This window comes from Sminthopsis crassicaudata, chromosome 2 (genome assembly GCF_048593235.1).
Source record: "Sminthopsis crassicaudata isolate SCR6 chromosome 2, ASM4859323v1, whole genome shotgun sequence".
In the NCBI taxonomy this organism is placed as follows: Eukaryota; Metazoa; Chordata; class Mammalia; order Dasyuromorphia; family Dasyuridae; genus Sminthopsis; species Sminthopsis crassicaudata.
In genome coordinates this window covers 513,167,383-513,194,813 of record NC_133618.1, presented here as the reverse complement: position 1 = coordinate 513,194,813, position 27,431 = coordinate 513,167,383, and the positions used below count along the sequence as shown (strand labels likewise).

Here is a 27,431-nt window from a genome sequence, read left to right as displayed (position 1 = left end):
TCACCTTTAGTTAATGAGATGGTGATAATAGATTTAGGTGCTTAGAAATATGCTTGGAATCTCAGGAATTGTAACTCACCTACTACTACATCTACTAACTCATCTACTCCTCCCTGCTTCTGTTCCTGTGCAGACTCTGGTGTGGAACCAGCAGTAAACCTGGATTACAAGGTGCTTATTGCTCAGGCTTTAGGGTTTAAAGTTCATTTATTTCAAACCCACATAATAAGAAGGGTATCTTCTTCATAGCATAGTTGTGAGGATCAAATGAGATGATATATATATATACAGTGCATTATAAACCTTAAAGTGCTATAGAAATGTTAACTATTATTACTTAATAGTAATAAAATAAGGGTATTAGACTAGCTGATTTCGAAGGTTTTTTAAATTCTAAAACTTAGGATCTCATGATTATAAAGATAAGGACCTACCAAATAGAATCAAAATTGTAACCCTACTTCTCCCCATCCTTCTCCAATTCCAGTTTCCCCACTCATAGAGTACCATGTGAGAATGCAAATATAGCATTATGTATATTACTGAATCTAACATAATTCTGTCAAAGCAACTTCATTATTCATCATGATTCTTATCATATTGAATACCAAATTGCATCTTCATTGATGTCCATTGTACAAAATAAAAGGCCAACTTTTCAATAGACCTGTGATGGAAAGTTTAGAGAGACAACTGTGGAGACTGAATATGGATCATTATAGTATTTTCACTTTTTTTTTGCTTGTTTGTTTTTTTTCCCTTTTGATCTGATTTTTCTTGTATAACATAATGAATATGAAAATATGTTTAAAAGAATTGAACATATTTAATCTATATTGGATTGCTTGTTATCTTAGAGACAGGGGAGGGAGAGAGAAAAATTTGGAACATAAGGTTTTGCAAAGGTGGATGTTGAAAACTATCTTTGCATATATTTGAAATGGTTAGATACTATTAAAAATAAAAAGCAAATCTTTTTTTATAATGGTTTTTGGCTTGTTCTCCTAACAGTAGTATCTCTGCCAGAATAGATTAAATTAATTAATCTGATGTAAATTAGAAATAAATTAATCTTACCCTAGACAGCATATCTTGTTTAATAATGAAAGAAAAAGCCATTCTCCCCAAGGGGATATTGCAAGTCTTTCTCCTTGTCCTCATAGGATAGAGAAGGGAAAGCCTTTGCTCTACCTGTTTCTTCCATTCTCCAGTAGAGTCAACAAGTTTGATGAACCTGCAAATACTCAATCATTCTGAGACTTGGTGATACCAGCACGCAGGAACTCCACACCCATAGAACATCTGGCCACAAGAAATGTTGCTCTCTTTGTGCTCTAAGATCTCAGAATTCCAAGACTTCTTACTGCAGAAGACTGCTGTATTGAGACTCTTGATTTTCAAGATCTTTGCCCAGATGGCACAATGGAAGGCAGACTACAGAATGGCTCTTGAGTTTAGTTGAGAGACATGATAGAATGATTTTGGACAGAGACTAGGGTGCCATGGAGTAATAGAAGGATTCTTTTGGAAAAGTTAACTCCAGGACTCAAATCATAGGAGATGCCTTCAAGGGATTCAATTTACTTGTCTCAGAGCACAAAATCTAGATTCAGCACTTTCAAGGATTAAATACTTTGGAGACTGGGCCAACTTGAACATGACTATACTAGAAGGAGTTGGGATCAGAATACTAGCTTTGACATTTAAAACCCATTGCTGTTACCTAGTCCTGTCTATTATTTTTTTGAATTGTTTCTCTGATGTTTCCTTTTTTTTTTCTTCCATTCTCATTAGCTCTTGAACTTGATCATCTTACATATGCAGTTGAATAATGGCTTTATAATTTGTTTCCCCACTTTTAAACTCTCCTCCAATTCACCCCTACATGTCTCTACCACATTATTATTATCCACATTTTACAGATGAGGAACTCAAGGTAAACAGAGATTAGATGACTTGCTCAGTGTCTTATAGCCAGCAAATATTTTAGGCCAGATTTGAATTCTGACTCTAGGCCCAGAGCTTTAATAATTGTGTTAAGATAATCTGTAAGGTCTCTTCCAACGCATTAAGTCATTCATTCCTCATTGTCAATTGCCTTAATCATACAATCAGATAAACCTATGTCAGAAGTCAGTTCTCTGGTAGAACTTTGAAGAAGCACATTCTCAGTCAAATAATTTGTTCCATCTTTCTTCCAATGTTATATTTCTCTAGTCTTCACTCTCATCATTCCTTTAGGGCTAGACAGAAATGACTAGTGGAACTACAAAATCTTAATATATGAGGATGAGAACTTAGAACTTTCACATATCACTGTGGCCTTGTTGCTCTGTGGCACTGAAGATTGCTTCTCAATCTCTCTCACATACAGACTGCCTTATAGTCTGTATAAGTTGTCTGTGTAGGTTGGATGGGATTCAAATCACTGCCAGTCTCTGTGGAAAGCAATATTTTAGAAAGATTAAGCTGGCAATATTGTGCAGGAAGGTTTGGAGGAAGGGAGATGAAAAGTAAGGACGTTATTTTAGGAGTTATGCTAATGTTAATAGATTTCATGGCAAAAGTGGGCATGTTGGGACCAGGTTGTATCTGAATGTTATTGTGAAGGAAGCTATTGAGGGAACCTGATGACAAATAAGAACGTCTGGGAAAAGGAGGTGTTGAAAGATGACCTCTGGATCTTGAGCCTGGGTTATCTAGAGAATAATGTTGTCATTGGTAAAAATGAGGAACTCGAGGAGGTAGATTAGTTTAGGAAATGTTGAATTGGAAGTGTATTCTGGGATCTTCTTCAATTAAGGACCTTCTGAAAGCTATCTGAATTTCACGAAATCCTTTGGATCAGTAGTTATTCAAAACCACAAATGACAAACATCTATGGACATTTCTTCTGCCAAACCAACCCCAGGACATACCAATTCAAAGCAAATGATATTTAATTAAACAATATATTAGGTGATGGTATTGCCCTACAAATAGCTTTGTCTGTTCCTCCATGTCTCTCCTGAAATCACTCTGTGTTGGTTCTCCGCTAAATAGGGTTAAAGTTTTCAATTGTTTAAATTCATTCTCAGGAGCTGATTCAACATTTTAGGATTTAGAGACATAATCAGCTAGTCTGATAGCCAACTGTGGAGATCTGTAGGCATTGTCTTAAATTTTTTTTATTATGAACTAGAATATGATTAATAGACATAAACATTTCCATATATAAAGAAGGTCAGGAAAAAAGAGCTGTGCATGAACCTGTGAATCTATTAATATTATTTTATTTACATATATATAAATAGATGTATGTATATATATATACATGTTTATGTATATATACATATATAATATATACAAACATATATATATATACATACATACACAAAACAGAACTTTTATCTTTTTTATATTTTTATTATAATGCCTAATGTAGAGTAGGCACTTAATAAGTGTTTTGTTGTTGTTATTCAGTTATTTTGATTCTATCTGAATCTTCGTGACTCCATTTGGTGTTTTCATGGCAAATATATTGGAATGGGTTGCCATTTCCTTCTCCAGCTCATTTTATAGGTCCAGATATGAGATATATATGCGTGTGTGTGTGTGTGTGTGTGTGTGCATATATATGTATATATGTAGTGTCAATGTTGTTCTGCTTATCTGTGTCCCCTTCCCAGGTCCTTTTGATATTTTCTATTTATTTCAGTTTATTCACTTAAGAGTGTGAAACAAGCCAGCAATAAATGATGGACATGGGTATTTGATAATGCTGCCAGTCATATATCTATACCTTTTTCTATCTGTTTTTCTATCTGCCTATTATCTGATTATCTTATCTGATGTCTCATATTTGTACCTTTCTTTCAGATCACATCTTTAGTTTTCTTCAGGACGCAGCAATCTCTTGTCTAGCCTTGTCTTGTCTGCTTACCTCCTGTCCCTATCAGTGAATGATCTATTCTTTTTTTTCCCTGAGGCTGGGGGTAAGTGACTTGCCTAGGGTCTCACAGCTAGGAAGTGTTAAGTGTCTGAGACCAGATTCAAACTCGGGTCCTCCAGAATTCAAGGCTGGTGCTCTATCCACTGCCCCCGAATGATTTATTCTTAAATCATAATGAAGGTTGTTTTCCTAGTCTTCACTTTGACTATACCATTCACATGTTTAGGATTTTATGATATCTTCCTATTTATGCACTGTTTCAGAAACTCATGTTTGCTTAAAAAACCTTTAGCAAACTTACCCAGACTCACCTCCTTCCCATAATCTCTCTCCTTATATCCTCCCATCCATCTAACTTTCTTATTATTTTGGAGAATAACACTATCTTCCCATTCCCTCAAGTCAGTACCTTGCTCTCTTTCTACCTCACATATCTAATCATATGCCAAGTCATTTCATTTCTACATTTTTTACATTTTTAATTTATCATTCTTCTTCTTGGCCATTGCTACCACTTTTGCTTTTTATCACTTTATTTGTAATTTGTTAACTCCAATTTGAGGTTTTCTTGGCAAAGATACTGACAAGTATCTTTTTTTTTTTCCTCTAGTTTGCCCTTTTCTTCTCCAGTTCATTTTACAGATAAAGAAACCGAGACAAATAGTTTTAAATGACTTGCCCGGGGTTACACAGCTAGGAGGTGTCTGAAGCCAGATTAAAATTTAGGAAGTTGACTCTTCCTGACTGCAGATCCAACACTCTAACCACTAAGCCATCTAGCAGTCCCCTATCAATTCTTACCTGATTATTGCAATAGTCTGCTGGCTGGTTTCCTTGCCTCAAATCTCCCCACTCCAATTCATCCTCCATTCAGTTACCAAAATGTTTTTCTTAAAGTTCAGATCTGAGCAAGTCATCCACCCTACTCAATAAACCCCTTGTGGCTCCAATTGTCCCCTGAATCCTGTTTGGCTTCAAATCCCTTTCTTACCTGGTTCTTTTCTACCTTTCTAGTCTTAAATTTCAGCCACATACTCCTTGATTCAGTGACACTAGAACCTAGTCCAACTAAAATCCCATATTCAAGAGGAAACTTTTCCTAATCTCTCTTGATTCTAGTACCTTCCCTCTGTCGATTATTTCCTATTTATTGCTTCCTTGTACATGTTTGTTTGCTTATCAACTTTTCCATTAGATTGTTGTTGTTGTTCAGTTGTTTTAGTCCTATTTAATTCCTTCTGACCCTATTTGGGGTTTTCTTGGCAAAGATGCTATTTCTTTCTCCAGGTCAGTTTATAGATGAGAAACGGAGGCAAACAGGATTAAATGACTTTGCCCAGTGTCACATAGCTAGTAAGTGTCTGAGGCCAGATCTGAACTCAGAAAGAGGAGTCTTAACTGATTTCACACTTAGCACTCTATCCACTGCACCACCTTCCTTTATACTTTCCCTGTGACAGAGCCTTGTCTTCTATGTCAACAATATAATATCAAAATTATCTTTCTGTGTGGGTCATCATGTCTTCTTCCTTCATTCAAATGACTCTGGATAAGGTTTCTTTCCCAGTGAACCGCATGTTTAAGATTTTGTGATGCATCTGATAGGATTTTATATGAACCTGAACCAGGTACAAATGAGATTGTGATCCATCCTGTTTCCAAATGATCTGATTTGTATATACTAACTATTGGTTTCAATTTATAGATAAATGAATCATATAATCTGGATTTCTAAATGTTCGTTTACTTTTGCTATGACTTTAACATATTAATCCATATTAAAGTTGCATACTTTAGATAATATACTCCCAGAGGTTATATATTTTTGAATAGCTTTATATAACATTTTAAGCAAGGAACAATAAAAGGACTTTGGGTGATGATAATTGTTATCAATTTAGGCAGATGTTATCCCAGCTGGATTTATTGTGAATGAATGGTGAACTATAAATGATAGAAACATCCATGCAGGATGGATATCAGAAAAGACCTGTCACCAGAGGGGAGTTGACCTCTCTGGGTTCTCTGCCTGCTTAACTCGAAGAACTGAACAATAATCAGGTTCCTATGATGAGAGTAGGGCAATAGAGAACTGTGGTTTTAGTTCTGTTTGGAGGGATGGGAACAATGTATTGAGATGAGGGTAGAGAGTTTGTTGGCAAAAGGAGAGATCAAGGGAAAAATTCTGGGTGAATAATGAGGGAGACCTCTAGAATAATATTTCCAGGGAACTTCAAGAATATTTACCTCCTATGGGGAACTCTCTCTGCTCTAAAGCTTAGGCAGGGGAGATCCACTTGCTCACTTTTTCTCTAATCACCAATTTCACCTGTTTGTTCCTCAGAGTGTAGATGAAAGGGTTGAGCATGGGGGTCACTACAGTGTTGAGAATGGCCACCACCTTATTCAGGTTCTCCCCTTCACTGCTTTTACCTGTCCTGATATACATAAAGATGCAGCTGCCATAAAAAAGGGATACAACAATGATGTGGGAGGAACAAGTGGAAAAGGCTTTCTGCCTCTCCTTGGCTGACGGGATGCGTAGGATTGTGTAGAGGATGTTACCATAACAGGAGGCAGTGACAGATAAGGTACCCAGCAGACTTACATTGGCTATGACAAAGCCCATCAGTTCCACCAGACTTGTGTCTGCACATATAAGCTCTAGTAGTGGGAAGTTGTCACAGAAAAAATGATTCACGATATTGGGGCCACAGAAAGGCTGCTGAACTGTAATGTAACTTGGGACAATGATGAGAAGAAAAGCTCCCAGCCATGAGGACAGTACCAGCTGCACACAGATCCTTTTACTCATGATGGTGGTATAACGCAAGGGGTTACAGATTGCCACATACCGATCAAAGGACATCACAGCTAGGAGGAGGAATTCTGTGGTTCCTAGGAAAAAGTAAAGGAAACTCTGCAGAAAGCATCCCAGTAAGGAGATGGTCTTGTTCCCTGTTAGGATGTTGTTCAGCATCTTGGGAAAAATGACAGAAGTGAACCAGATCTCCAGAACAGCAAAATTTCTGAGGAAGTAGTACATGGGGGTATAAAGGCGATGATCCATCAGGGTAACAACAATGATGAGGAAGTTCCCTAGCAGTGTGATAAGATAAGTTAAGAAGAGCCCTACAAAGATCAACATTTGGAATTCACAGGCATCTGTGAGTCCCAGAAGAATGATCTCACTGATGGTGGTACTGTTCCCCATGTTCCCTGTTGGGGAAAAAGAGAGAAGAATATTAGCATAAGAAGCTGCAATACTGTAAGATTACAATTGATTTAGAAATGGAGAGAATAGGAAATAAAGGAAGTTTTTCTAGCTGAAGGAGTCCTTTATTTTCATGTTATAGCAATACCTTCAATCTCTAGATCAACATCCACATCCCTTAGCTCCTTTGCTAATGAATGACATATGATAGAATTTGCCTTGGATTGAGAAATAAGTGGGATTAACATGAATAATAACTCAGTTAACTGAAGAGTCTGTAGATCAAACTCTTGCCTACTTTATCTTTCCAACCAAGTAAGATCCATTCTTTCTATACTTAGTCTGGTTTTTTTTTTTTTTTTGTTTTTTTAAGAAAACCTGTTTTCAACATTTTTTCTTTCTTTTATTCCAGATTGTGGAGTGTCTTTTAAAAATTTCCTTTGACACTTAGATATCATTTCATCATAGCACTTCTTCTCCTAAAATCCTCTATCTTTCAGGTCATTCAAAGCAGAAGCAAAGAAGATACCTAACTCATTTCTCCAGCTGTTCCTTCTTTGTGCTTCCAGTATCGAATCTTTGCATCAGCAGTTCAGGATCTATAATTTCACCAATGTACATATTATCCACAATGACACAATTGAAACTCTTCCATCATTTCCACATAGAAGCTTTTTTCAAGGATGGTTGGGATTGAAAAATTTATTGTCTTTTCTGACTACCTTGGTGATAATGATTCTCTTTTAATTTAATTAGGATATCCTTAGACATTTGGATGTTTTTAAGTAGGGGAGTAACATAGGTAAACCAGTGCCTTAGAAAGATGACTTTAGCACTTGTGTAGAGTATCAGTTGGAAAAGGAAGAGAATAGGAAGAATACAAATTAAGAGTCAGTTCCAATTATTTCTAGGAGAGAAGTGACAAAACTCTGAACTAGGATACTAGGCATAGAAGTAGAGAGAAGGAATGGATGTATAATATCCAGATGAAATGGAAATGGATTAGAAATAAAGGGTAAGGAATATAAAATAGTCAAAGGTAGCTTCAACATTAATGATTGAGACAATGATGTTCTGAAAAGCTGAAAAGAATCGACCAAGTCAAACTGTTGTGAAAAAAGTGCCTTCATCAAAATTAGTAGATTCGATAGTAGTGGCAGATTCAGAATGTTTCAGAATAGAGTGAGACAAACCAGGAGAACAATTTATACCTAATAATATTATAGAGAAAAATAACTTTGCAAGAATTTAGAATGTTGTCACTGCAATGATAAAACATTTGTTCAGAGGAATAAAAGCGCAATATGCCACTTATCTCCTGCCAGAGAAATGATGGATTTAAAATGTAGGATGAGGTTCATTGTTGTACAGAACCAATGGAGGAATTTGTTGTATATGAGCTATTTATAATTATTAAAAAGATTTTAATTCTAAAAATTGTTTAATGGGAATGCAGTAGGAAGGAGAGAAAATAAGGATTTATAAAATAAGTTATTTTAAAACCTTCCTCATTTAAAAATTTTTCCTTTTTATATTTTATTATTAACAATATAAAAATTAAAAAGCAAGCAAAAAAGCAGCCCTTATAAGAAGTAAATAAAACAAAAGCAAGAATGACATTTTGGATGACATATTTCTGAGGAATACATGTGCTCAGTGTTCCATATATTATAGAGATTGGAAATCATGTACTTTATGTATGATGTTCACTATTTTGTACTCAATGGATATTATGAGTTGAATATTAGTAAGAGAAGAATGATATTCAAAGTTTTGTTCAATTTCAACTTTGGAAGACTTTTAGTACGCAAAGAGATGTTTTGAATCAAATTCTGGTTGATACCTTCTATGGGGTATTTTTCATAAATAAACTAAATAAACTAAAACTGTAAGCACTGAACTTGGATGAATGTGTTGCAATCTCTACCATTTAGAGAGAGTACCCATAGTGATGAACATAAAGATCCATTGAGGTATACACCTCTAACTTTTCTCCTCAACTCTAGTTACCAACTGCCAAATTAGTAACGGTCATTTCAAACTGAATCTGTTAAAAATAAAACTTTTTAAAATCTAACTCTTGAAATTGCCGTTACTCTAAAATCCATTAATTCTGATGAAGGCAACTTTATTATCTCAATCACTGACTATTGTCATTCCTTACCCATCATATTTAATCTGTTTCCAATTCATTTGGATATTATACATCTGTTCCCTTCTCTCTATTTCTAAGCCTATTATTCCAATTCCAACCTTTGTCACTTCTCTCCTAGAGACTATTGGAACTGACTCTTAATTTGTATTCTTCCTATTCTCTCCCTTTTCCAATTGATACTCTACACAATTGTTAAAGTAATCTTTCTAAAGCACAGGTTTGCCCATGTTACTCACCTACTTAAAAACATTCAGTGGTTCTTCCTTACCTATAGTCTTCAGTACTCTAGGCCCTCTGTTACCTATCTCTTATCCTTTATTGTATCTCCTGCCATTTACTACATTCCAGTTAAATTGGACTACTAGCCAATCCTGATATTGATACTTTATCTCCCACTTCTATGAATTATCTCATCAGTTCTCATATCTTGAATGCACTTGCTAATTAACTTTGCCTATCAGAACTCCAATTTACTTTTTTTTTTTTTTAAAGGCAATGGGAGTTAAATGACTTGTCCAGGGTCACAAGTAATAAATGTCTAAATCTGGATTTGAATTCATGTCCTCCTGACTTCAGCTCTATTCACGGAGCCACTTAACTATCCATTTACTTTTAAAGTTCATTTCAGGAGCTACCTCCTTTGGGAACTCAGGTCTCCTAGTTGTTAATACTCTCTTTCTCTCAATTTTTCTTATACTGTGCTTATTTCTATACCTGTTGTGTCCCCTTAGTAGAGGGTAAGATACTTGGGATCAAGGACTGTTTCTTCCTGTGTTTATGTTCCCAGTATCTAGCACAGTACTCTGCATACAGGAGATACTTAATAAATGTTTATTGAATTAAATGTGGAAGTCATAATCAACAACATAACTTTTTCATCAAGTACAATACTGGCTAAGGTTTGTAGACCTTTCTATAGAACAGGAACAGAATTCAGAGTGACTAGGATAATCTAGAGAAATTGTGAATCATAAAATCAGATTCATTAGGATTAAGAGTCTGATAGGCCAATTCAAGAGATGCTCAGGAATAAGAAAGGGGAAAGTTGGTTTCATGTGATTTAGGCAGAAAAAAAAAATAATAGGCTTTGTGATAGAACAGAAGCTGAAAAGAATCAACTATGTCAAACTGTTGTGAAAAAAGACAAGAGAGAGAGTGATCCATTCTAGGAAGAGTATGAAGCACATTATTTCAGAAAATATACTGAGTACCAATTAATAATCAGAATGATCCTTCCTGTATTTCTTGGGAATTGAATGTGCAATATCTAAACCAGAGTGGAATAATTTATAACAGACCACCTAGGTAGAAAACAGAGATTTACCCTTTAATGAATTCTTCATTTCTTCACCTTCTTTATGTGAGGAGAGTCTGAGTTCTCATTTTGTAGTTGTTCCAGCAAAATTATCTTTCTCGTTCTAAGAGTAGGTTTTTTTTTTTTTTTGAGAGTTGTGTGAGAGTATTTGAAAATCATTGCTATGATGTCCTAGGTAGTCTTATTATGATGCCTCAGGCTAAGTCCTATCCTGTGTTTATATCCTGGGTTTATACAGTACTATTTGAAAGAGTTAATAGATTAGTAGATTAAGGAAATCCTATAGATAGAGTCAACCTAGATTTTAGCAAAGCATTTGACAGAATCTGTTGGGCTCTTCTTGTGGATAAGATAAGAAAGATGTTTGCTGATAGGTTAGAGCTGGTTTAATGGTTAGACCTAAAGATTAGTCTCTGTATGAATGGAATCATGCAGAGTTATGAGCCAGCTGCATGCATTTTAAAATTTTTATCAAAGCTTTGGGTAAAGTAAGAGAAGTTCTGCTTATATGTGCAGACAATACATGCAGAAGAGATGGTTACTTACAAGACTTTTGTGAGAAACCAATAAGATGATGTATATAAAGTGCTTTGTAAGTCTTAAAGTAATGTAAATGCCAGTCTTCATTTCTTCAGCTGGTAAAAGGTTGGCTAAACCTTATAAGTGGGTATTTAATATGGATAAATATAAAGTCTTATATTAGATGCAAGTAGGTGATGTAAGTAAAAGTACTTGGCTAGATAGCAATTTGTCTGAAAAAGATCTAGGGGTTTTAGTGGGCTGCGAGCTTAATATGAGTTATGAGTGAAAGAGTAGTCCCCAAAGCTAGTTCAATTTTAGACTTCATAAAGAGAGGAAACATAACGTCTAGAATGGGAATATGGTAGTTTTTCTTTACCTTTTCCTATTCAGACCAACTCTGTGGTATTATGTCCAGTTCTGGATAATCCTTTGTAAAGATGCTATTAAATCGGAAGGCAACAAGAATGGTTTAGGTAGGGCCTTGTGATCATGCTACATGAAGAGAAGTTGAAGAAACTAGGGATGTTTTTTTCCACAGTTGAAGAGACAGTGAGGATATAGTGGCTGCCTCCAAGTATTTTAAGTACCATCATCCAGGGGAGGGATTAAACTTGTTCTTTTGGGCCCCAGAGGCAGAAATAGGTATCATGGGTTGAAACTGCATCAAGACGATTTGTAAAGTGAAGCTTCCTAATGAATGTTGTTGCTATTCAGTTGTGTTTGACTGTGACCCCATTTGGGGTTTTCCTGGCAAAGATATTGGAGTGGTTTGCTATTTCCTTCTCCAATTAATTTTACAAATGGGAAAAAATGGACATCTTCATTCCTAGTCCCATATTCTGTCCTAGCTGCCTTTAATGATTAGAGGTATCCAAAAATAGAATGGTTGCTTTTAGAGCCCCCTCCCCACCAAGGTGGGATGTTTCTTTAGTGAAATGTTGATGAGGGAATTTTTGGTCAGGTAAAGGTTGGATTGGACAGACTCAGAGGACCCTTTCAACTCTGACATTCTGTGATAATTTTATACATGAAGGGAATGTGATTTTATCCTGTATAAATCTCCTAGAGGATTTCATTCAAAGCTTAACTTGAGGCAGTCAGGACCTTTGACTTTATTTCAGTGACACAGTAGCATGGTCCATTGGGGTCAGACAACCCTGACAAGCCAGACAAGATGAATTTCAATGATGTGTTTTCCTTCCTTTTGGCTATCCATCATTACTTTTTTTCTAGAATGACCAATCTATGTCATATTAAATTTTGTGTGTAAACAGCTAAAAAACTGGTGACTATAAAGGCATCTACCAGGAACCCCCATGCAACTGCTACCCCAGTCACTATCTCCTCATAAAAGGGTCTACTATGTAAATTAGGTCACAAGTCACTGGGCAAATATCTAAATTCTCCTGTGGGTCAGCTGCACTTCTGGCAATAGTGATAAAGCTACTCACAAAGTGGCAGGATACATCTGATTCTCACCACTGGCTCCAGGGAACAGCACGTGATTTGCACATCTCAAACAGTCAAATGAACTCTCTTTTCTTGACTGGGCTGCCTTTTTTCTCAGGAAGTTCAGTGTTTCCCAGAAACACCTTTTTCTTGGCTATTATAAATCCTTTCTTCACCTCCCTCTTAATGAGAGAGAAAGCACTTTCTCTTGACCATTCTTCTCAGTCTCTCTCAGTATAGCATCAGATCCCAAAACCCTTTGCTTCCTTTTGGGAACCTCTTGTTCTTCTAGCATCATGGCATCATAAATTGATCTTTGCTATGATATACATTTCTATACTGCCTTGGAGGGTGGCGAGGAAATGGATAAAGAAGCAAAATTGTTTATCACAGATTGAAAATCATCCTCCCATCTTAGACTAACAGGGCAACTAACAGGGCAACTTTTGCTGGTGGTGGCTCATTTAGCTCATCACCAATTCAGCCCAAATGGTCTGTTGTTAAAAGGTTTTTTTTTTATTATATCTCAGGACAATGTGACCACAAAGAACCTTGTACATAAGACTTTGATGAAATAGACTATGGGTATCACTGTGGAAACAAATCCTACAGTATTTAGGATGCTGCTTTATTTTCATGGAGATAGAGATATATACAACCCTAAAATATGGACCCACTGAGGGATCTGCTCTTTCCTCTGAGTTAATGGGGCTGAGTTCCCTAAAGATTCATTATAACAGTATTTTAATAAGGACTAAGCTTAATTACAACCCACTTGGTTGTTACCTTTTCCAGCACTGGAACTAAAACTTTCTTTTTGCTTGCCAAGAAATAGAATGACTTTTTTAAAAAAATTTTTTTCTGGTTAAACATGTACATTAATTGTTAAATAAAAATTTCTTTCTGAATATGTTGTTAGAGAAAAATCAGAAAAGGAAAAAAACAAGAGAGAAAAAAAAGAATTACTTTTGATAAACTTTAATTACTCTAAGAAATTGATCTATTTTTGCCAATACTTTTTTCTCTTTCTAAGCATATTTCCTTGTGTGTTAACAATTTCCTTTTAATTATTTTGTATGTTTAGATTTTTGCATATCAGTTTTTCTTAAAACAGGACTCATAAAATGTTAGAGTTTAAAGGGATAAATTTAAATAGAAGGTTTAAAAGTAATAGTAAAATTTTATCTCAGAATCAAAAGCCCTCAGATATAGCTATATATCTCTTTATATCTATTTCTAGGCAAATGACATCTATAGTTAAATTAGAATTTAGTCTGAAAATATACTTCTAAAAACACCTCCAACTATGTAACTGAAGTCATGAAACTATGGAAAACTATAATTTTTTTCTATAATAGGCACATATGATCAAGATTTGAATAAAATTGATAGTAACATAAAATTAGAGCTAGAAGGGTTATCCAGTCCAACCTGATATAAATGAAGAACCTGAAACCTAAAGAAGTAAAATAACTTCTTCAATTTCACAAAAGTAAAAGTGGCAGAACCAGGATTTGGATCAATATGTTTTTACTCCAAAGACAACACATTTTGGATTTTATTAGGCACAAAATAAATTGCTATAATTAATCACACTATCTAAACCTTTGCTAACAAATTATTAAGAGGATAAGAGAAAACAGAAAAGGGATATTGAAAGGGGAACAGATTTATATCAAAGACAAATTTTGTTTACTAAGAAACGAGGAAAAGTCCTTACCCTATTCTCCTCCTTCCACAGACTACATAAATACTAATCATTCTCTTTGAAAAATGAAACTTGAAAGTGAATATTGCTCTTGGATCCATTGTCCTGTTGCAGAATTTGGAATATTAATATAATGTTAATGTGAGGCAGATTTCTAGAGAAATGTCCTTGGGGATCTGTCCTTCACCTTATGCTATTAAATATTTAATAAATTATTTGATTAAAGGTGTAGATAATATGTATAAAAAGCTGGATAGAATAGGTAACATGTTGGACAAAAGAGTTGAGTAGAAAAAGGTTTTTACAAGTCTATAACATATATTAGGAATTCTATAGACCTTAGAATTACAGTTTAATAATCTCTAGGGACTCTAGCTTAACAATAGCTTTTGACTCATGATTATATGGGCAAACTCTCTTTTTTGTCAGTCATTTCATCTATTCTAACTTCCTAGCCAAATCAGGCTCATTCTTTCTGCATTTCCTTTGCTCATCTTTTTTTCTCCCCATATTCCCTTATAACCTAAGTATCATCTTTTTTCACAAAAAATTTTTTATCCTCCAAACCCATATTTTGTAGAATATTGATCTAGAACTTGAGAAGGAATACAGCATCTAATATTTCTGTCCAATAATTTGCTCTAAGGCTTGTATTTTTTTGAAGAAGAAAATAAAATGAAGAAGTGAAAAAATACAACTTTTGTGAAAAATAAATAAAACTAAGGAAGAAAAACATGGCAAAAGCAAATGATAGATATTAATGGTTGATACTTGATTGAGTGATTCAGAATTATATATTTGAAATATTTAGTTAGCAGAAATTACATATTTTAATACTGTAATATAATTAGAGCAGACATTGTATAATATGAATTTTATGAATAGTGACTAAAACTCAAACATTAGAGAAATAATGAACATTATTAACACCAACAGCATGCTGGTTCAATATCAACTTCAGAAAATATAAGTAAAGACTAGTTTTCAACAATTTTTAGAGCCCAGTTTTGGTTTGTGTGTCATAAATGATCTAGATGGTGGACCTGTTGTGATAAACTTATAGCTAGAGCATTTGTTAGTCATGTATTTTGTGCCAAGCACTTTGCTAAATAATGGAGATTTAAAGACAAGCAAGAAAATTCCTGCCTTCAAGAAGTTTATATTCTAATGAGGGAAGGCAGCATAGGGTTCTGAAAAGGGATAGTGGAAGGTACATAGAAAAGGACATGGTAGGAAGAATGAATTACATGAAGGCCTGGACCCTGGCAAAAGACAAAAATCTCACCTGTCAGAGCTGGGGGAGCTGGTGCTGAAAGTGGGATAGGTTTTCAGTTAGATAGAAACGTTTAGCAGTAGAACCATGCAAAAAGAACCATCAGGCAACCTTAATCATTAAATTAAAGTATATGGCTAAGTGTCTGGGAAGGATATCTAGCTTTTTGATTGGAACAGTGATTGTATAAACTGTGGAAGGAAGAAAACATATACATATTAACCACCTACTATGTACCAAATCGTATGCTATGTACTTCATAATTATTTTCTCCTTTGATTCTCCTAGCACTTTCAGGGAGCTAGGTGCTAGTATTTCCCCTATTTTTCAGTTGAGGAAATTGAGACAGACAGAGCTGAAGGGACGTATCTATGATCCCATAAATAGTTACTGGTTAAGGTCACATTTGTTAATCAAGGGCTGCCTGACACTCTATATACTGTGCTATCCACCTGACATCTAGAAGTGATGAAGTTCATAGAATGAGATTCATTAAATTTAAATTATGGTTGGGAAACTTCAGGAGGAGAGACTAAAATACAGTGACAAAGATCTGCTTTTTATGATTAAGGAAGGGACATCTTTGGGTTTGTAATGAAACACAAACTGAAAAGAAGTCAGTATAATAGAACTTTGTTGAAAAAGGCAAGCTAGGTAATGGCCTATGACAAGAGCCTTATATAATAACAATAAAGTCTCATATTTATGAGCACTATGCATGAGCCTAGCATGTAGGCTAAGGGCCACTTGATGACCAAGTTTCTCCTGTGTATCTCAGAGGAAAAAATAATCACAAAAATAAAGCTATGAAGGGATAACATTTTGAGAGCCCACCTGAATGTATAGCAGAAATTTACTGTCTTATAGATCCTTAGTATCTTCCCCTCTTCTTGGAAGTTTGACTGAAGGGGAGGAAAATCTGTATCTAGATACATCTTATTTTTCAATTTTATAGTCATTGAAAGAACAACTTGGATCACTTCCTTTAGTTTAAATGTAGTGTTTTCTCTTTATAGGATCATGTGAGTGTGGAGTGGAAAGGGAAGGAAACAAGCATTTAAGTGCCTATTATATACCAGGTAATTATGATTCTTGCTTTACAAATGTTATCTCATTTGATCCTCAAAACAACTCTGGAAGGTAGATGCTATTATTATCCCCATTCTACAGATGAGAAAACTGAGGCAAACAGAGGTTAAGAGATTTCCCCAGAAGTCCCTCAGCTAAGTATCTGAAGGTAGATTTCAGTTCAGGTTTTCCTGACTCCATTTCCAGTACTCTATCCATTGTTATATACTTTTCTAGGAGGAGTCAGATTGGGAAGTTATGATATCCTGGGTAGCCTTTCTCCATTTGGGTCTGAATGGAATGGGAATGTGATTTTTCTCCCTATATTTTAGGATGCTCAAGGGCTTAACTAAAACATGGAACAGTTGAGAATTTGAGTGATAGTTAACTGTAAACAGAGGGTTAAATAACCTTGACAAAGTAGACCCAGGAAGCTTCCCAAGAGAGTCCACAGCATTTTCAGAGTCCTCACGCTAAGCAGTATCAGACTGCAGGGGCAAATTTTTAAAAAATCCAAAAAGCAGATGGTGGACTACAAGTCAGAATTTCCTAACTAGGATGAAGCTTTTGTGCTGTTCCTTATCTCTCTCAAAATGTGTATAAAACACAGGTTACTCCCACGTGTCACTAAGCAGATGCTCAGTTCCCTTCTGGGTTTGTTCAGCTCCTGGAAATATTGACAGTGCTTTTCATGGGGTTGCAAGAGACATGTGGTTCTCTTTGCCAGCCCTAGAGGTCTATTCCATTATCTGTAGATCCTAAATGGAATCAAGGATGTGTTCCCTTTTATTGTACTGACATTCCTAATTCTCACTAAATTTGTTTTTCAGCAAAGCATCTTCTCATGTGAACAGTGATCATTGTATAAATGTACCTTATGTCACTTCAAAATAGAGTGCAAATTATCTCTAAAATCCTTCTCTCAGCTTTCTTTGTCACAGCATCATGCCATGTCATAAATTCTTTTTCTTTCTTTGAGGGACTTTTGTAATTCTAATTCCATCATTGCATGGAGCTTTGAGATTGTCTTTGTTTCTTACTTTGTAGCCACTGGAGGTTAGGGATAGGTGAAAAGAAGGAATTTTCTATGGAAATGAACATGAAGAGCAAACAGGCTCATCACTGGCAGAAAATCATTCTGGTATATAATAGTGTACATTTAGTTCTGATGTTTTTATTTCTTTATTTTTATGTTTTTTTACCTTGGTCATATTTTATTTTGGTCATTTGATTTCTCCCCCTTCTTCTTATCAGTTCAAGCTAAAACTTTTTTGATTTTGTTAGTTTTATTTATTTATTTTTTTAAAATAATCTTTTAGCCACGTTAGAAATATGGTCTTGGTATGTAGCTGGGCAAAGAGAGAATCAAAACCAGGTGCTTCAAGTCTTCTCTTTCAACTTTAGCAAACATTCTTGGAAATGTCTACAGAATAAACCTCACCAATCTCACTTTAGAATTAGGAAATCTGCACAAGAGAACACATACTAATTAAGTGTCATGCACTGTGCTAAGAATTTTACAACTTGGGTTGATTCTCCCAACAACCATGAAAGACAGATGCTATTATTATCCCTGTTTTACAGTTGAGAAACCCAAGGTAGAGATGAAGTGACTTTTCTAGGGTCACATAGCTAGTAAATGTCTGAGTATAGATTTTAAATTATGTCTTTATGATGCTAAGTGCATCACTCTAACCACTATCATGCCTAACTTCTCCAGGAAAGAGAAATCATCCTGTAGTGGGAAGAATGCTGAGCCCAAGGCTACTAATTTGTGCTTTTGATCAGCCCACTTCATTTCTCTGGGTCTCAGTTTCCTCCATTGTAAAAAGAAGAGATAGGACTAGATATTTAGTTAAATTTTCATCTCTGAAATTCAATTGTCTTTGAAATGACAACACAATGGTTAAACTATGCTCATGCTGGACCCTATTTTTAACCCCATATTTGTCTTAAAGCTTAATAGAAAGGTGTTTCTTTTAAAGGACTTTTTAAGTACTTTCATTTTTCAGTATTTTTTTCCAACTCAGAAATCTAGAGATTATGGATAAAATGCAGCAGAAGGTCTAGCTCACTGGGAAACTAACTTCCCCTTCCACATTATTCATCTCCCTCCCTCTCTCTGAGATGGTTCCATCATCTGCATCTAGTTTTCCTATTGTATGATTATATATTAAAGACATTTCCAATTCAAGCAATGAGTTGATAGTATCTAACTACATCCTCCCACATTATAATGTATCCCTATCCAGTTAGTACCTGAGTAATCAAAAGCAAATGTTTTTATGATATGTTGGGGTGGTTAGTGGTGGTAGTAGATGTGTGTGAGCAATGTAGGGGATTTTAAAGAAGAGTGGTTTTGGGGAAGCTGAGGAAGGATTAAGGGAGATGAACATTGCTTTTCTTGGACATTGGTCTCAGACTGATGCTGAGAAGATGTCTACACCAGGGATATTCTGTGAGCAGAAAAAAGGGGGCCAGAGCTTAGAATTGGATAGAGATTTTGACCTAGAAACCAAGATTAAATTTTGAATCCATATAAAGAGAACCTTACTTTCTTGAATGAAAAGAAAGTTCAAGTTAAGTTGGTAGGTGGAAACAACAGTGAACTGGGAAAGGAGCTAAAACTAGAAATGGATGCTAAATATTTTTATTAACCTTTGCCAATATAAAGTGAATAATGTATTGGTGCTCTCACTCTGACTTTCCCTCTCAATTCTCCTGCAGTACTCCTTCCCCAGAGTGTTGTCTGCAATATTAACTTGGGAAATGAAGGAGAAATTTCAATGAGATAATCTGGGTAGGACCAGTGGGAAATTAGCCAGTGGCACTGGGAAACTTTCTCTTGAGACTCTTTGTCATAGGAATGGATCAATTTCCTTATGAAAAGAGACTAAGAATATTGGACTTTTCAACTCTCAAAAGACAAAGGCTGACATAGAATAAAATAAAAGTTTCTGAAATGATGGATCTGGATGATAATGAATTCTGTTGAGCCTTCATCATTCTTATCCATGAAAAGTTGTAAAAGGTATGGATTAATCTATGAGCCACCAGAAAAAATGCCCTATTGCACTCTGGGGATAGTTTTAACCAGAGTTGCCCTCACAGTCCCTTTTATGTGACCACTTCTTTGAACCTCTATCTCTCAAGTTTGCTCCTTCTAGCTGGTATTTGCTTCCTTTGGCATCTAATCTTTTATATTCGTTTTGTACCCTACCCCCTCCAAAGGGTAAGCTACGTTTACTGCAAGAATACTTGATCAAAACAAATTGACTTGGCTTATCTCAATTCTTATCATTACATTCATTCCACAGAATGGTTTTTGTTTTAAAATTCTAGTTGAATTTCTCCCTCATAATGTGCATGTATATGGTGGGTAGCCTGTCAGAAAGGACTGTTCTGTTGATTCTTGCATCCCTCAGAAGTTTGCTGCCTAATAATCACAGAATCTTGAAGATGATTAAGTTCGATCTATCCTTGAAATAATCCTTCTACAATATCATCACTAATGGGGGAGAATACATAGCTAATTCCCACTGTGTAAAATCTTCCAAGTCTTTGTTGGGTCTCTTCTTAATGAAAAGGTGGTACGGTAATAAGTCTAGATGCTCCTGAAATTCCAGGAACTCCTTGTAGACTAGTTACCATTTGGGCCTCTCTTTAGACTGTTTTTCTCTAGCCTAGGAAGCTAGATTATCTTTCCACTCTTCTTTGGTAAACTCAACAGATTTTAGGAAAACAGGCTTCAGAGTTGGAAGTTTGATTAGTTTAAAACCCACATTCTGTACCTTTTATCTTCATTACAAAGTAGTACCTTTTATCTTCATTACATAATTGATTAAACCTGTCCTTACTTTTACCTCTTGACTATACCGCAAACTTACTCAAAAAAACATTTATTGTCTAATTCTTATCTATAGAGTAAGTTAAGTTCAACAAGTATTTACTAAATGTTTACCATTTGCTGAGCTTTATGGAAGGTTCTGGGATTACAAAGACAAACAATCCCTGTTTCCAAAGACCTCCAAAGTCTAAATTGCTTAACCTGCTATTTGTTATTTACTACAATCTTGTCCCTTATGAGCAGAAGTCAAGATTGAAAGAGACTTAGAGGTCATCTCCCACTCTCACTTGACACACAAAATAAGTAAATACAAAGAAACTTCAATGTTTTGCCCAATTATAGAAGTTACTATTTGAGGGATAACTAGAATTTTTAATATTGGGAGTATGGCAGTTTTAGCTGCTGGGGTGTGGGGGAATATGATAAGGGAGTAAGGTAAAGATTTGCTGCTTTAGAAGTGCTACCCAATCCCTGTTTACTGGGACTGTGTTTGGCATTGTGGAAATGAAATTCAATAAATGTAAAGTGCCTACTATGGTACTGGCAGTGTGATAACCACTGAGGATACAAGTAAGAAAAAGAGACAGTTCTTGCCTTGGGGGAGCTACAATCTGATGGAGGAAGACAACACAGAAGGAAACACAGAAGGAAACAAAAAAGTGAGGGATGCCCCAAAGGGGGGTATCTGATGCTGAGCCATTTTTTTTTCTCTAGAGGGGGACCAAGCAGAGCAGCTGGTAAAGAATGGAGTCACCTGGGATTTTGTGAGCCCTCTGTAAAAGAAGGTTTTGAGAGGAGTTTAGTGCTCTACTCTCTAGTTTCCCAATCAGAAGGGAGGCAACTGAAGGTATCCACACCTGAGTCATTCTTCATGGGGATGATATTTCAGATGATCAGCTTATCTTGCTATGGAGGCGGGGCATGATGTTTCCTGAAGAGGAAGCCAAGAAGAGATGCTGATGGAGAATGGATACAGGTTCAAAAGAATTTTCTCATTTTGCTGAGAGATGAATCTTCAGGAAAAGGAAAGATAAAAAGAGGTTTTTTTTTTAAAGACTCTAAACAAAGATTTAGATTTAATTGTGAAATATTCAGAAAACATAGATGGCCAAGGAAAATGAAGAGTGTCGTACAGAGAGGGAACACTCATGGCTTGGGAAGATTTGTAGTTGGGGCAGCTCAGGTTTATGCTGAGGAGCCTCCAGTACCTTCTGATGATGACATCTTGCTGCTACTTCTTTTCAGTGAGATACACTCTCCTGGGCTTTTATGTTCTCTGTTAAGTATTTTCTGCTTGTCTGCCACCCTGTTCTAGGGCTGTCCAGGGGCCTTCAGCTAAAATGTGCTTCATTGCTAAGCTGCTGCTGAGGCTATTGGATACTCATCTCTAAAATGCCCCTGTCCTGGGGTTATTTTTGGACTTTGGGGATTTAGATTGCAGCCAGCTGCATCTGGTTGCCTAGTTAGAAAATTCCTGAAGCATTTGTTTGTCTTTTGAACTCCCCCCCCCCCATCTGCTATATGGCTCATTCTAAACTCTAAACTCTGAATTTACTTAGAGTGAGGAAAATTTACTTTCTACTCCCATGCTGATAGATGTAGCCTATTCAAGTCAGATTTGTATCAGAGGCTTGTCTTACCACCAGTTTTTTTCAAAGTTCAGCACAAATATCATCTCCTATATGAGTCCTTTCCTGAATGTCCCTCCTAGTAGCTGTTAGTGCCTTTTCCCATCTTGGCCAAATGGTCTCCTTTTTATTTTATGTATAAGATCTATTCTGTATCAGCTTAGGGGTAGATGTGATACAAATGTGTTGTTCCTGAAAGAATGAAAGCTCCTTGAGAACCAGTGCTGCTTCATGTTTGTGTTTGTAACAATAGCATACAACCCAACACCTGGCACTCTTAGTAGGCCCTCAATAAATGCTTGTTAATTGAATGATTGAACATACATGTTGTCCAGTATAACTTTTCATAATCTCCCCACCCCAATTTATTTGTTTCATAAATTTGAATTTTTGCATTTGCCATATTCTCAAACATCATACCCTTGTACTTGTTCCTAGCTGGCTTCACGGGAGCTGAAATATTATAGCTGAAAGACTTGTGGAGGAGGAGAATGAACCTGAGCACTGTGACTTTTGAGAAAACATCTTGTTCTCCAATGAAAAAATCTTGGAACTGCAGAAATAGAGCTTTGGGTCAATAGCAAGAGAGATTCTCCAACTATATTTGATTTCCCTTCCCAAGGACATTTATAAGAAGAGCAAGGCTGATTTTATCTTTAAGGAAACATCCACTATCTTAAAGATTACTAACCACAGAGGAATTAATTTTTCCACAGGAATAAACCTGATTTTTGTTAACTTCTTGATACTTTCATAATTGTCTTTCTCCCTTTCCTTTCTTCTGAATAATGTTGCTCATTGATACTAGCCCCCTTTGCCATATTATAAGATCATACATCCAAATGGGACTCTCTTTGGATACTTCCCTCTCATTAATAAATTCTTTTCTCCTTAACTAGTTCTTTCTCTACCTGACACTTAGTGTGTTATAGCTGTCTTCTCAGACAAACTGAAACCCAGGAAAATCCTTATCTTATAAAGGCCAAGGTCTTTGCCAGTCCTCATGATGCATCTTGCCATTGTACTCAGATGGCTATGGAGGACAGGGTGAGTCTGATCACTGCCCTCACAAAGAATCCACTCACAAGTCATCACCCTCATGATGTCATTGGTCCTCTTTGAGAACAAGGGACCAACAAGAACAATAACAATTAACTGTCTAATCCACAGACCTGTTAGATGATTAAGGAACCTTTTCATAGTTATTAGGGCCTGAGGTTGTTATGAGACAGATTCTTTAGAGCTTTCCTTATTTGACAGATATCTAAATATGTACCCCTCATTTGTGAGGGTTTTTGTTTCTTGTAAAAATAGAAAGCATTCTCTGTATGACATAATAATGTATTATGCCATAAAAATAATGAAATGGATAGTTATAGAGAAATCTGGGAAAACTTGTATAGATTTTAAAAATAATTCACAGTAGGATAATATAATAAGATTATAATTTAAACTTTTGTGGTGATTATTGTTTTTAAAATAAGATTATTGATTTGATTTGGACCTCTGATTTTTTTTGGTGTGAGGAGCTCCTGGTGAAGAATGGTCTTCAACTAGTGCAGATAGAATAATTTATGTGATTTAAGAGTCTTAGAGATTTGACTGGAAGCACTAAAAAATTAAGTGACTTGTTAGTAGTCACACAGCCAGAGGCTAGACTTGAAGAAAGTCTTAATCCTGAGACTGGTTCTTTTGCTAAGGTTATTTTATTTTGTATTTTAAAATTTATTTATTATTATTTATTTGTAATATGTTATTATTTATTCATTTTTCAAATTATTTTCTTTTTACAATTAAAGTTCCAAATTATCTTCCTGTCTTCCTCCCACCTCTACTCCATCCACCAAGAAGGTGAGCAATATGCTATCAATTATACATATGAAATCATGCAAAACATGTTTCCTTATTACTCATATTTAAAAAAAAAAACAACCCAATGGGAAAAAAGTGAGAAAACTGTACTTCAATTTGCACTCAAAGTTTATAAATTCTCTCTGTGTCTGTGGATGGCATTTTTCATCATAATTCCTTTGGAATTCTTTTGGATAATTGTATTGACGACAGCCAAGTCTTTCCCAATTGATCATTATAATATTGCTGTTATTGTGTACAACAATCTCCAAGTCCTTCTCACTTTATTTTGTGTTAGTTAATATAGATGTTGTCATGTTTTTCTGAAACCATCCTTCTCATCCTTTCCATTAGCACAATAATAATCTATCACAATCATATTCTACCACTTGTTCAACTGTTCCCCAATCAATGAGCCCTGAATTTCCAAATTTTTCCAACACAAAAAGAGCTGTTATAAATATTTTTGTACAAATATGTACTTTTCCTTTTTTGTTGATCTTATTGGGATACAGATCTAATTGTAATATTGCTGGATCAAAGTGTATGCATAATTTTATAGTCTTTTGAATATAGTTCCAAAGTGTTTTTCAGAATGATTAGACCAGCTAACTTTTTTGCCAGCAATTCATTAGTGTCCCTGTTTTCCCACATCCCTTTCAGCATTTGTAATTTCTGATAGGTGTAAGATGGTACCTCAGAATTGTTTTAATTTATATTTTTCAAGTCAGTAGTGATTTAGAGCATTTTTTCATATCACTATAGAGAGCTTTGAAACTGAAAACTGCCTGTTTATTTTCTTTGACTAGTTGGGGAATGTCTGTTATTTTTATAAATTTGATTCACTTTTCTATTCAATATGTATTTGAGAAAAGAAGCCTTTATCAGAGAAATGCTGTAAAAAATTTTGATATTTTCATTGTCTATGATCTTTTAACATAATGTAGTTTTCCTGATGATATCTTTTAGTTAGGTCTGTTTTGGCTTTTGCCTTGTTTGACTTTGTGTTTGCTACTCCTGCCCTTCTCCCTGCTTTTTTTAGTTCAACTGAAACATTCTACTCCAGCCTTTTATTTTAACTCTGTGTGTATCTTTCTGTTTCAAGTATGTCTCTGGCAAGCAGTGTATTGTTGGGATCTGGATTCTAATCCATTCTACTACCTGCTTCTGTTTTATGTGTGAGCTTATCCCATTCCCATTTACATTTATGGTTACTAACTGTATTTCCCTTCATCCTATTTCTTCTGCTTTTCCTTATTTTTATTTTAAACTGTTTCTCTACAAAAACCATTTTGCTTATGATCATTTCCCCTTTCAACCTGCCCTTTCTTTTAACATTTTTACTCCTTCCCCTTCTCTTATCCTTACCTATTTCCCTATTGGGTAAATTCCATTTTTGTATACAACTCTGTGTGTGTGTGTGTGTGTGTGTGTGTGTGTGTGTGTGTGTGTGTGTGTATTGAGCCAATTCAAATGAGAGTGAGGCTCAAGCATTGTCTACTCAATCTCTGCCCCCATTTATAAAAGCTTTTCCTTGTGTATCTCTTTTATGTGAGAAAATTTTCCCTATTCTATCTCTCCCTATCCCATTCTCTCTCCTATCTTTTTTAGAGATCACCCAACATAATTGACTCATTCATGGACTCTGTCTATGTCTACAGATATCTAGGCCCTTTCTTTGACTATGACTTTCAGGTAGTCTAATAATTCTTAAATAATTTCTCCTTAATCCATTTTCTAGATCAGTTATTTTTCAAATATTTCTTATTTTCTTCTATTTTTTTTTTCATTCTGTTGACTTTGTTTTATTGCTTCTTATTGTCTCATGGAGTCATTAGCTTCCACTTGCCTAATTCTAGTTCTTAGGGAATTATATATTTCAACGAACTTTTCTACCTTTTCCCATTTGACCAATTCTTGCTTTTTTAAAAAATTATTTTATTCAGTGAATTTTTCCACCTGGCTTTGTCTGCTTTTTAAGGAATTCTTCCTCCTCCTCCTCCTCCTCCTCCTCCTCCTCCTCTTCCTCCTCCTCTTCCTCCTCCTCCTCCTCCTCCTCCCCCCTAGGGTCACACAGCAAAGCTTTTCTTTTCAATGGATTTTTGTGCCTCTTTTGCCATTTGGTCAATTCTGTTTGTTTTTTTTTAATGATGTCATTTTCTACTATATTTACCCTTTCTTTTTATCAATCTGTTAATTCTTTTTCCATGATTTCTTGGATTATTTTGGTTTCTTTTCTCAATTTTCTCATTTGTATGTATTTATATATCACATGCACATATATTCAAGCGAAAAAATTCTGTCAGCAGTCTTATAAAAATTATCTTACTTTGTATCCTAAGTGTATCACCTCTCAGGATGTGGTAAACATAAGTTCTCTAGAATCATGTTTTTGTTTTTGTTTTTTCAGTGATCAGAGTTTTAAAGTCAAAGTTGTTTGTTAGAGAATCATTCTTTGTTATAGAACTGGAAATCAATCCTATTGATTGGAAAATGAGTGAAAAAATTATGTCACAAAAATGTAATTGAATATTATTGTGAAGAAAAAATAATGACAAGAATTTAGGGAAATAATATATTTGTTTGAAGTGATATAGAATAAAATAATCAGAGGCAAGAGAATATATATATATATATATATATATAATATACAATGACTGTGTAAATGGAAAGGTTATTACAATGCAATTTGATGGGTAAATCATTAGGACTGAAATCAAGAAAATCTAAGTTTAAATCCTTCCTCATACATGCTATAGTTCTTTGATCCTGAGAAAATCACTCAATCTCTTTCTGCTTCAAATTCCTCATATGTAAATTAATGATAATTATAGCACCTACTTTTCAGTGTTGTTGTGAAGATAAAATATGATAATATTTGTGAAGCATTATACACAATTCTTGGCAAATAGTAGGTACTTCATAATTTGCTTATTTCTTTCCTCTTCAGTATACCAATCATAGGACATGAATATCAGTATTAAAAACTCCACTGTCCCCAGAAAGAAGTACAAAAGCACTAGAATTTATATCTAGCAAAGGAGATTGTCTTATCCACAGTGACCAAATTGACCAGAACCTTTGGGGGAAATGATAGAAGTGAAGAAAATATGCAAGATGGAGGGATTGCAGAGGAAGAAGTACATGGGTATGTAGAGGCATGAGTAGGATACAACAATACAGATGATGAAAATGTTTCCCAGAAGTGTCATCAGATATGTGGGCAGGAAGAACATGAGCAGTAATTCTACTTCTCTGCTGATGGGAAAACTGAGCAGAATGAATTCAGTCATTGTGATGTTCTGGTTCTCTTTTGATGTGGTCATCTTGGATTTTATGAGAACAATGGGAAAAAAATCTATGGGATAGAAATGAATGGATGAAATCCACAACTTCTGCTAGACAACCATAGAAAGAAAAAAACTTATGTGAAAAAAATTATTATACTGGAAATACAAAATCCAGAATTT

General features: G+C 35.2%; 1 protein-coding gene and 1 long non-coding RNA gene across 2 annotated transcripts in view; one reads left to right on the top strand and one right to left on the bottom strand.

The window, feature by feature from the left end:
• The window catches only part of LOC141553674 (uncharacterized), a 51,699-nt gene extending 28,879 nt beyond the window's left edge, over window positions 1-22,820 (top strand). Inside the window, exons 2-3 of the long non-coding RNA XR_012485577.1 lie at window positions 16,584-16,646; window positions 22,549-22,820. This is a non-coding gene — a long non-coding RNA (uncharacterized LOC141553674). The remainder of the gene's footprint in view (window positions 1-16,583; window positions 16,647-22,548) is intronic.
• Window positions 6,150-7,222, bottom strand: LOC141553673 (olfactory receptor 6E1-like). The gene has a single exon (XM_074285206.1). The coding sequence runs from the start codon at window positions 7,143-7,145 to the stop codon at window positions 6,210-6,212; it is 936 nt and encodes a 311-aa protein (XP_074141307.1). The 5' UTR covers window positions 7,146-7,222; the 3' UTR covers window positions 6,150-6,209.
• Window positions 22,821-27,431: the final 4,611 nt, after the last annotated feature.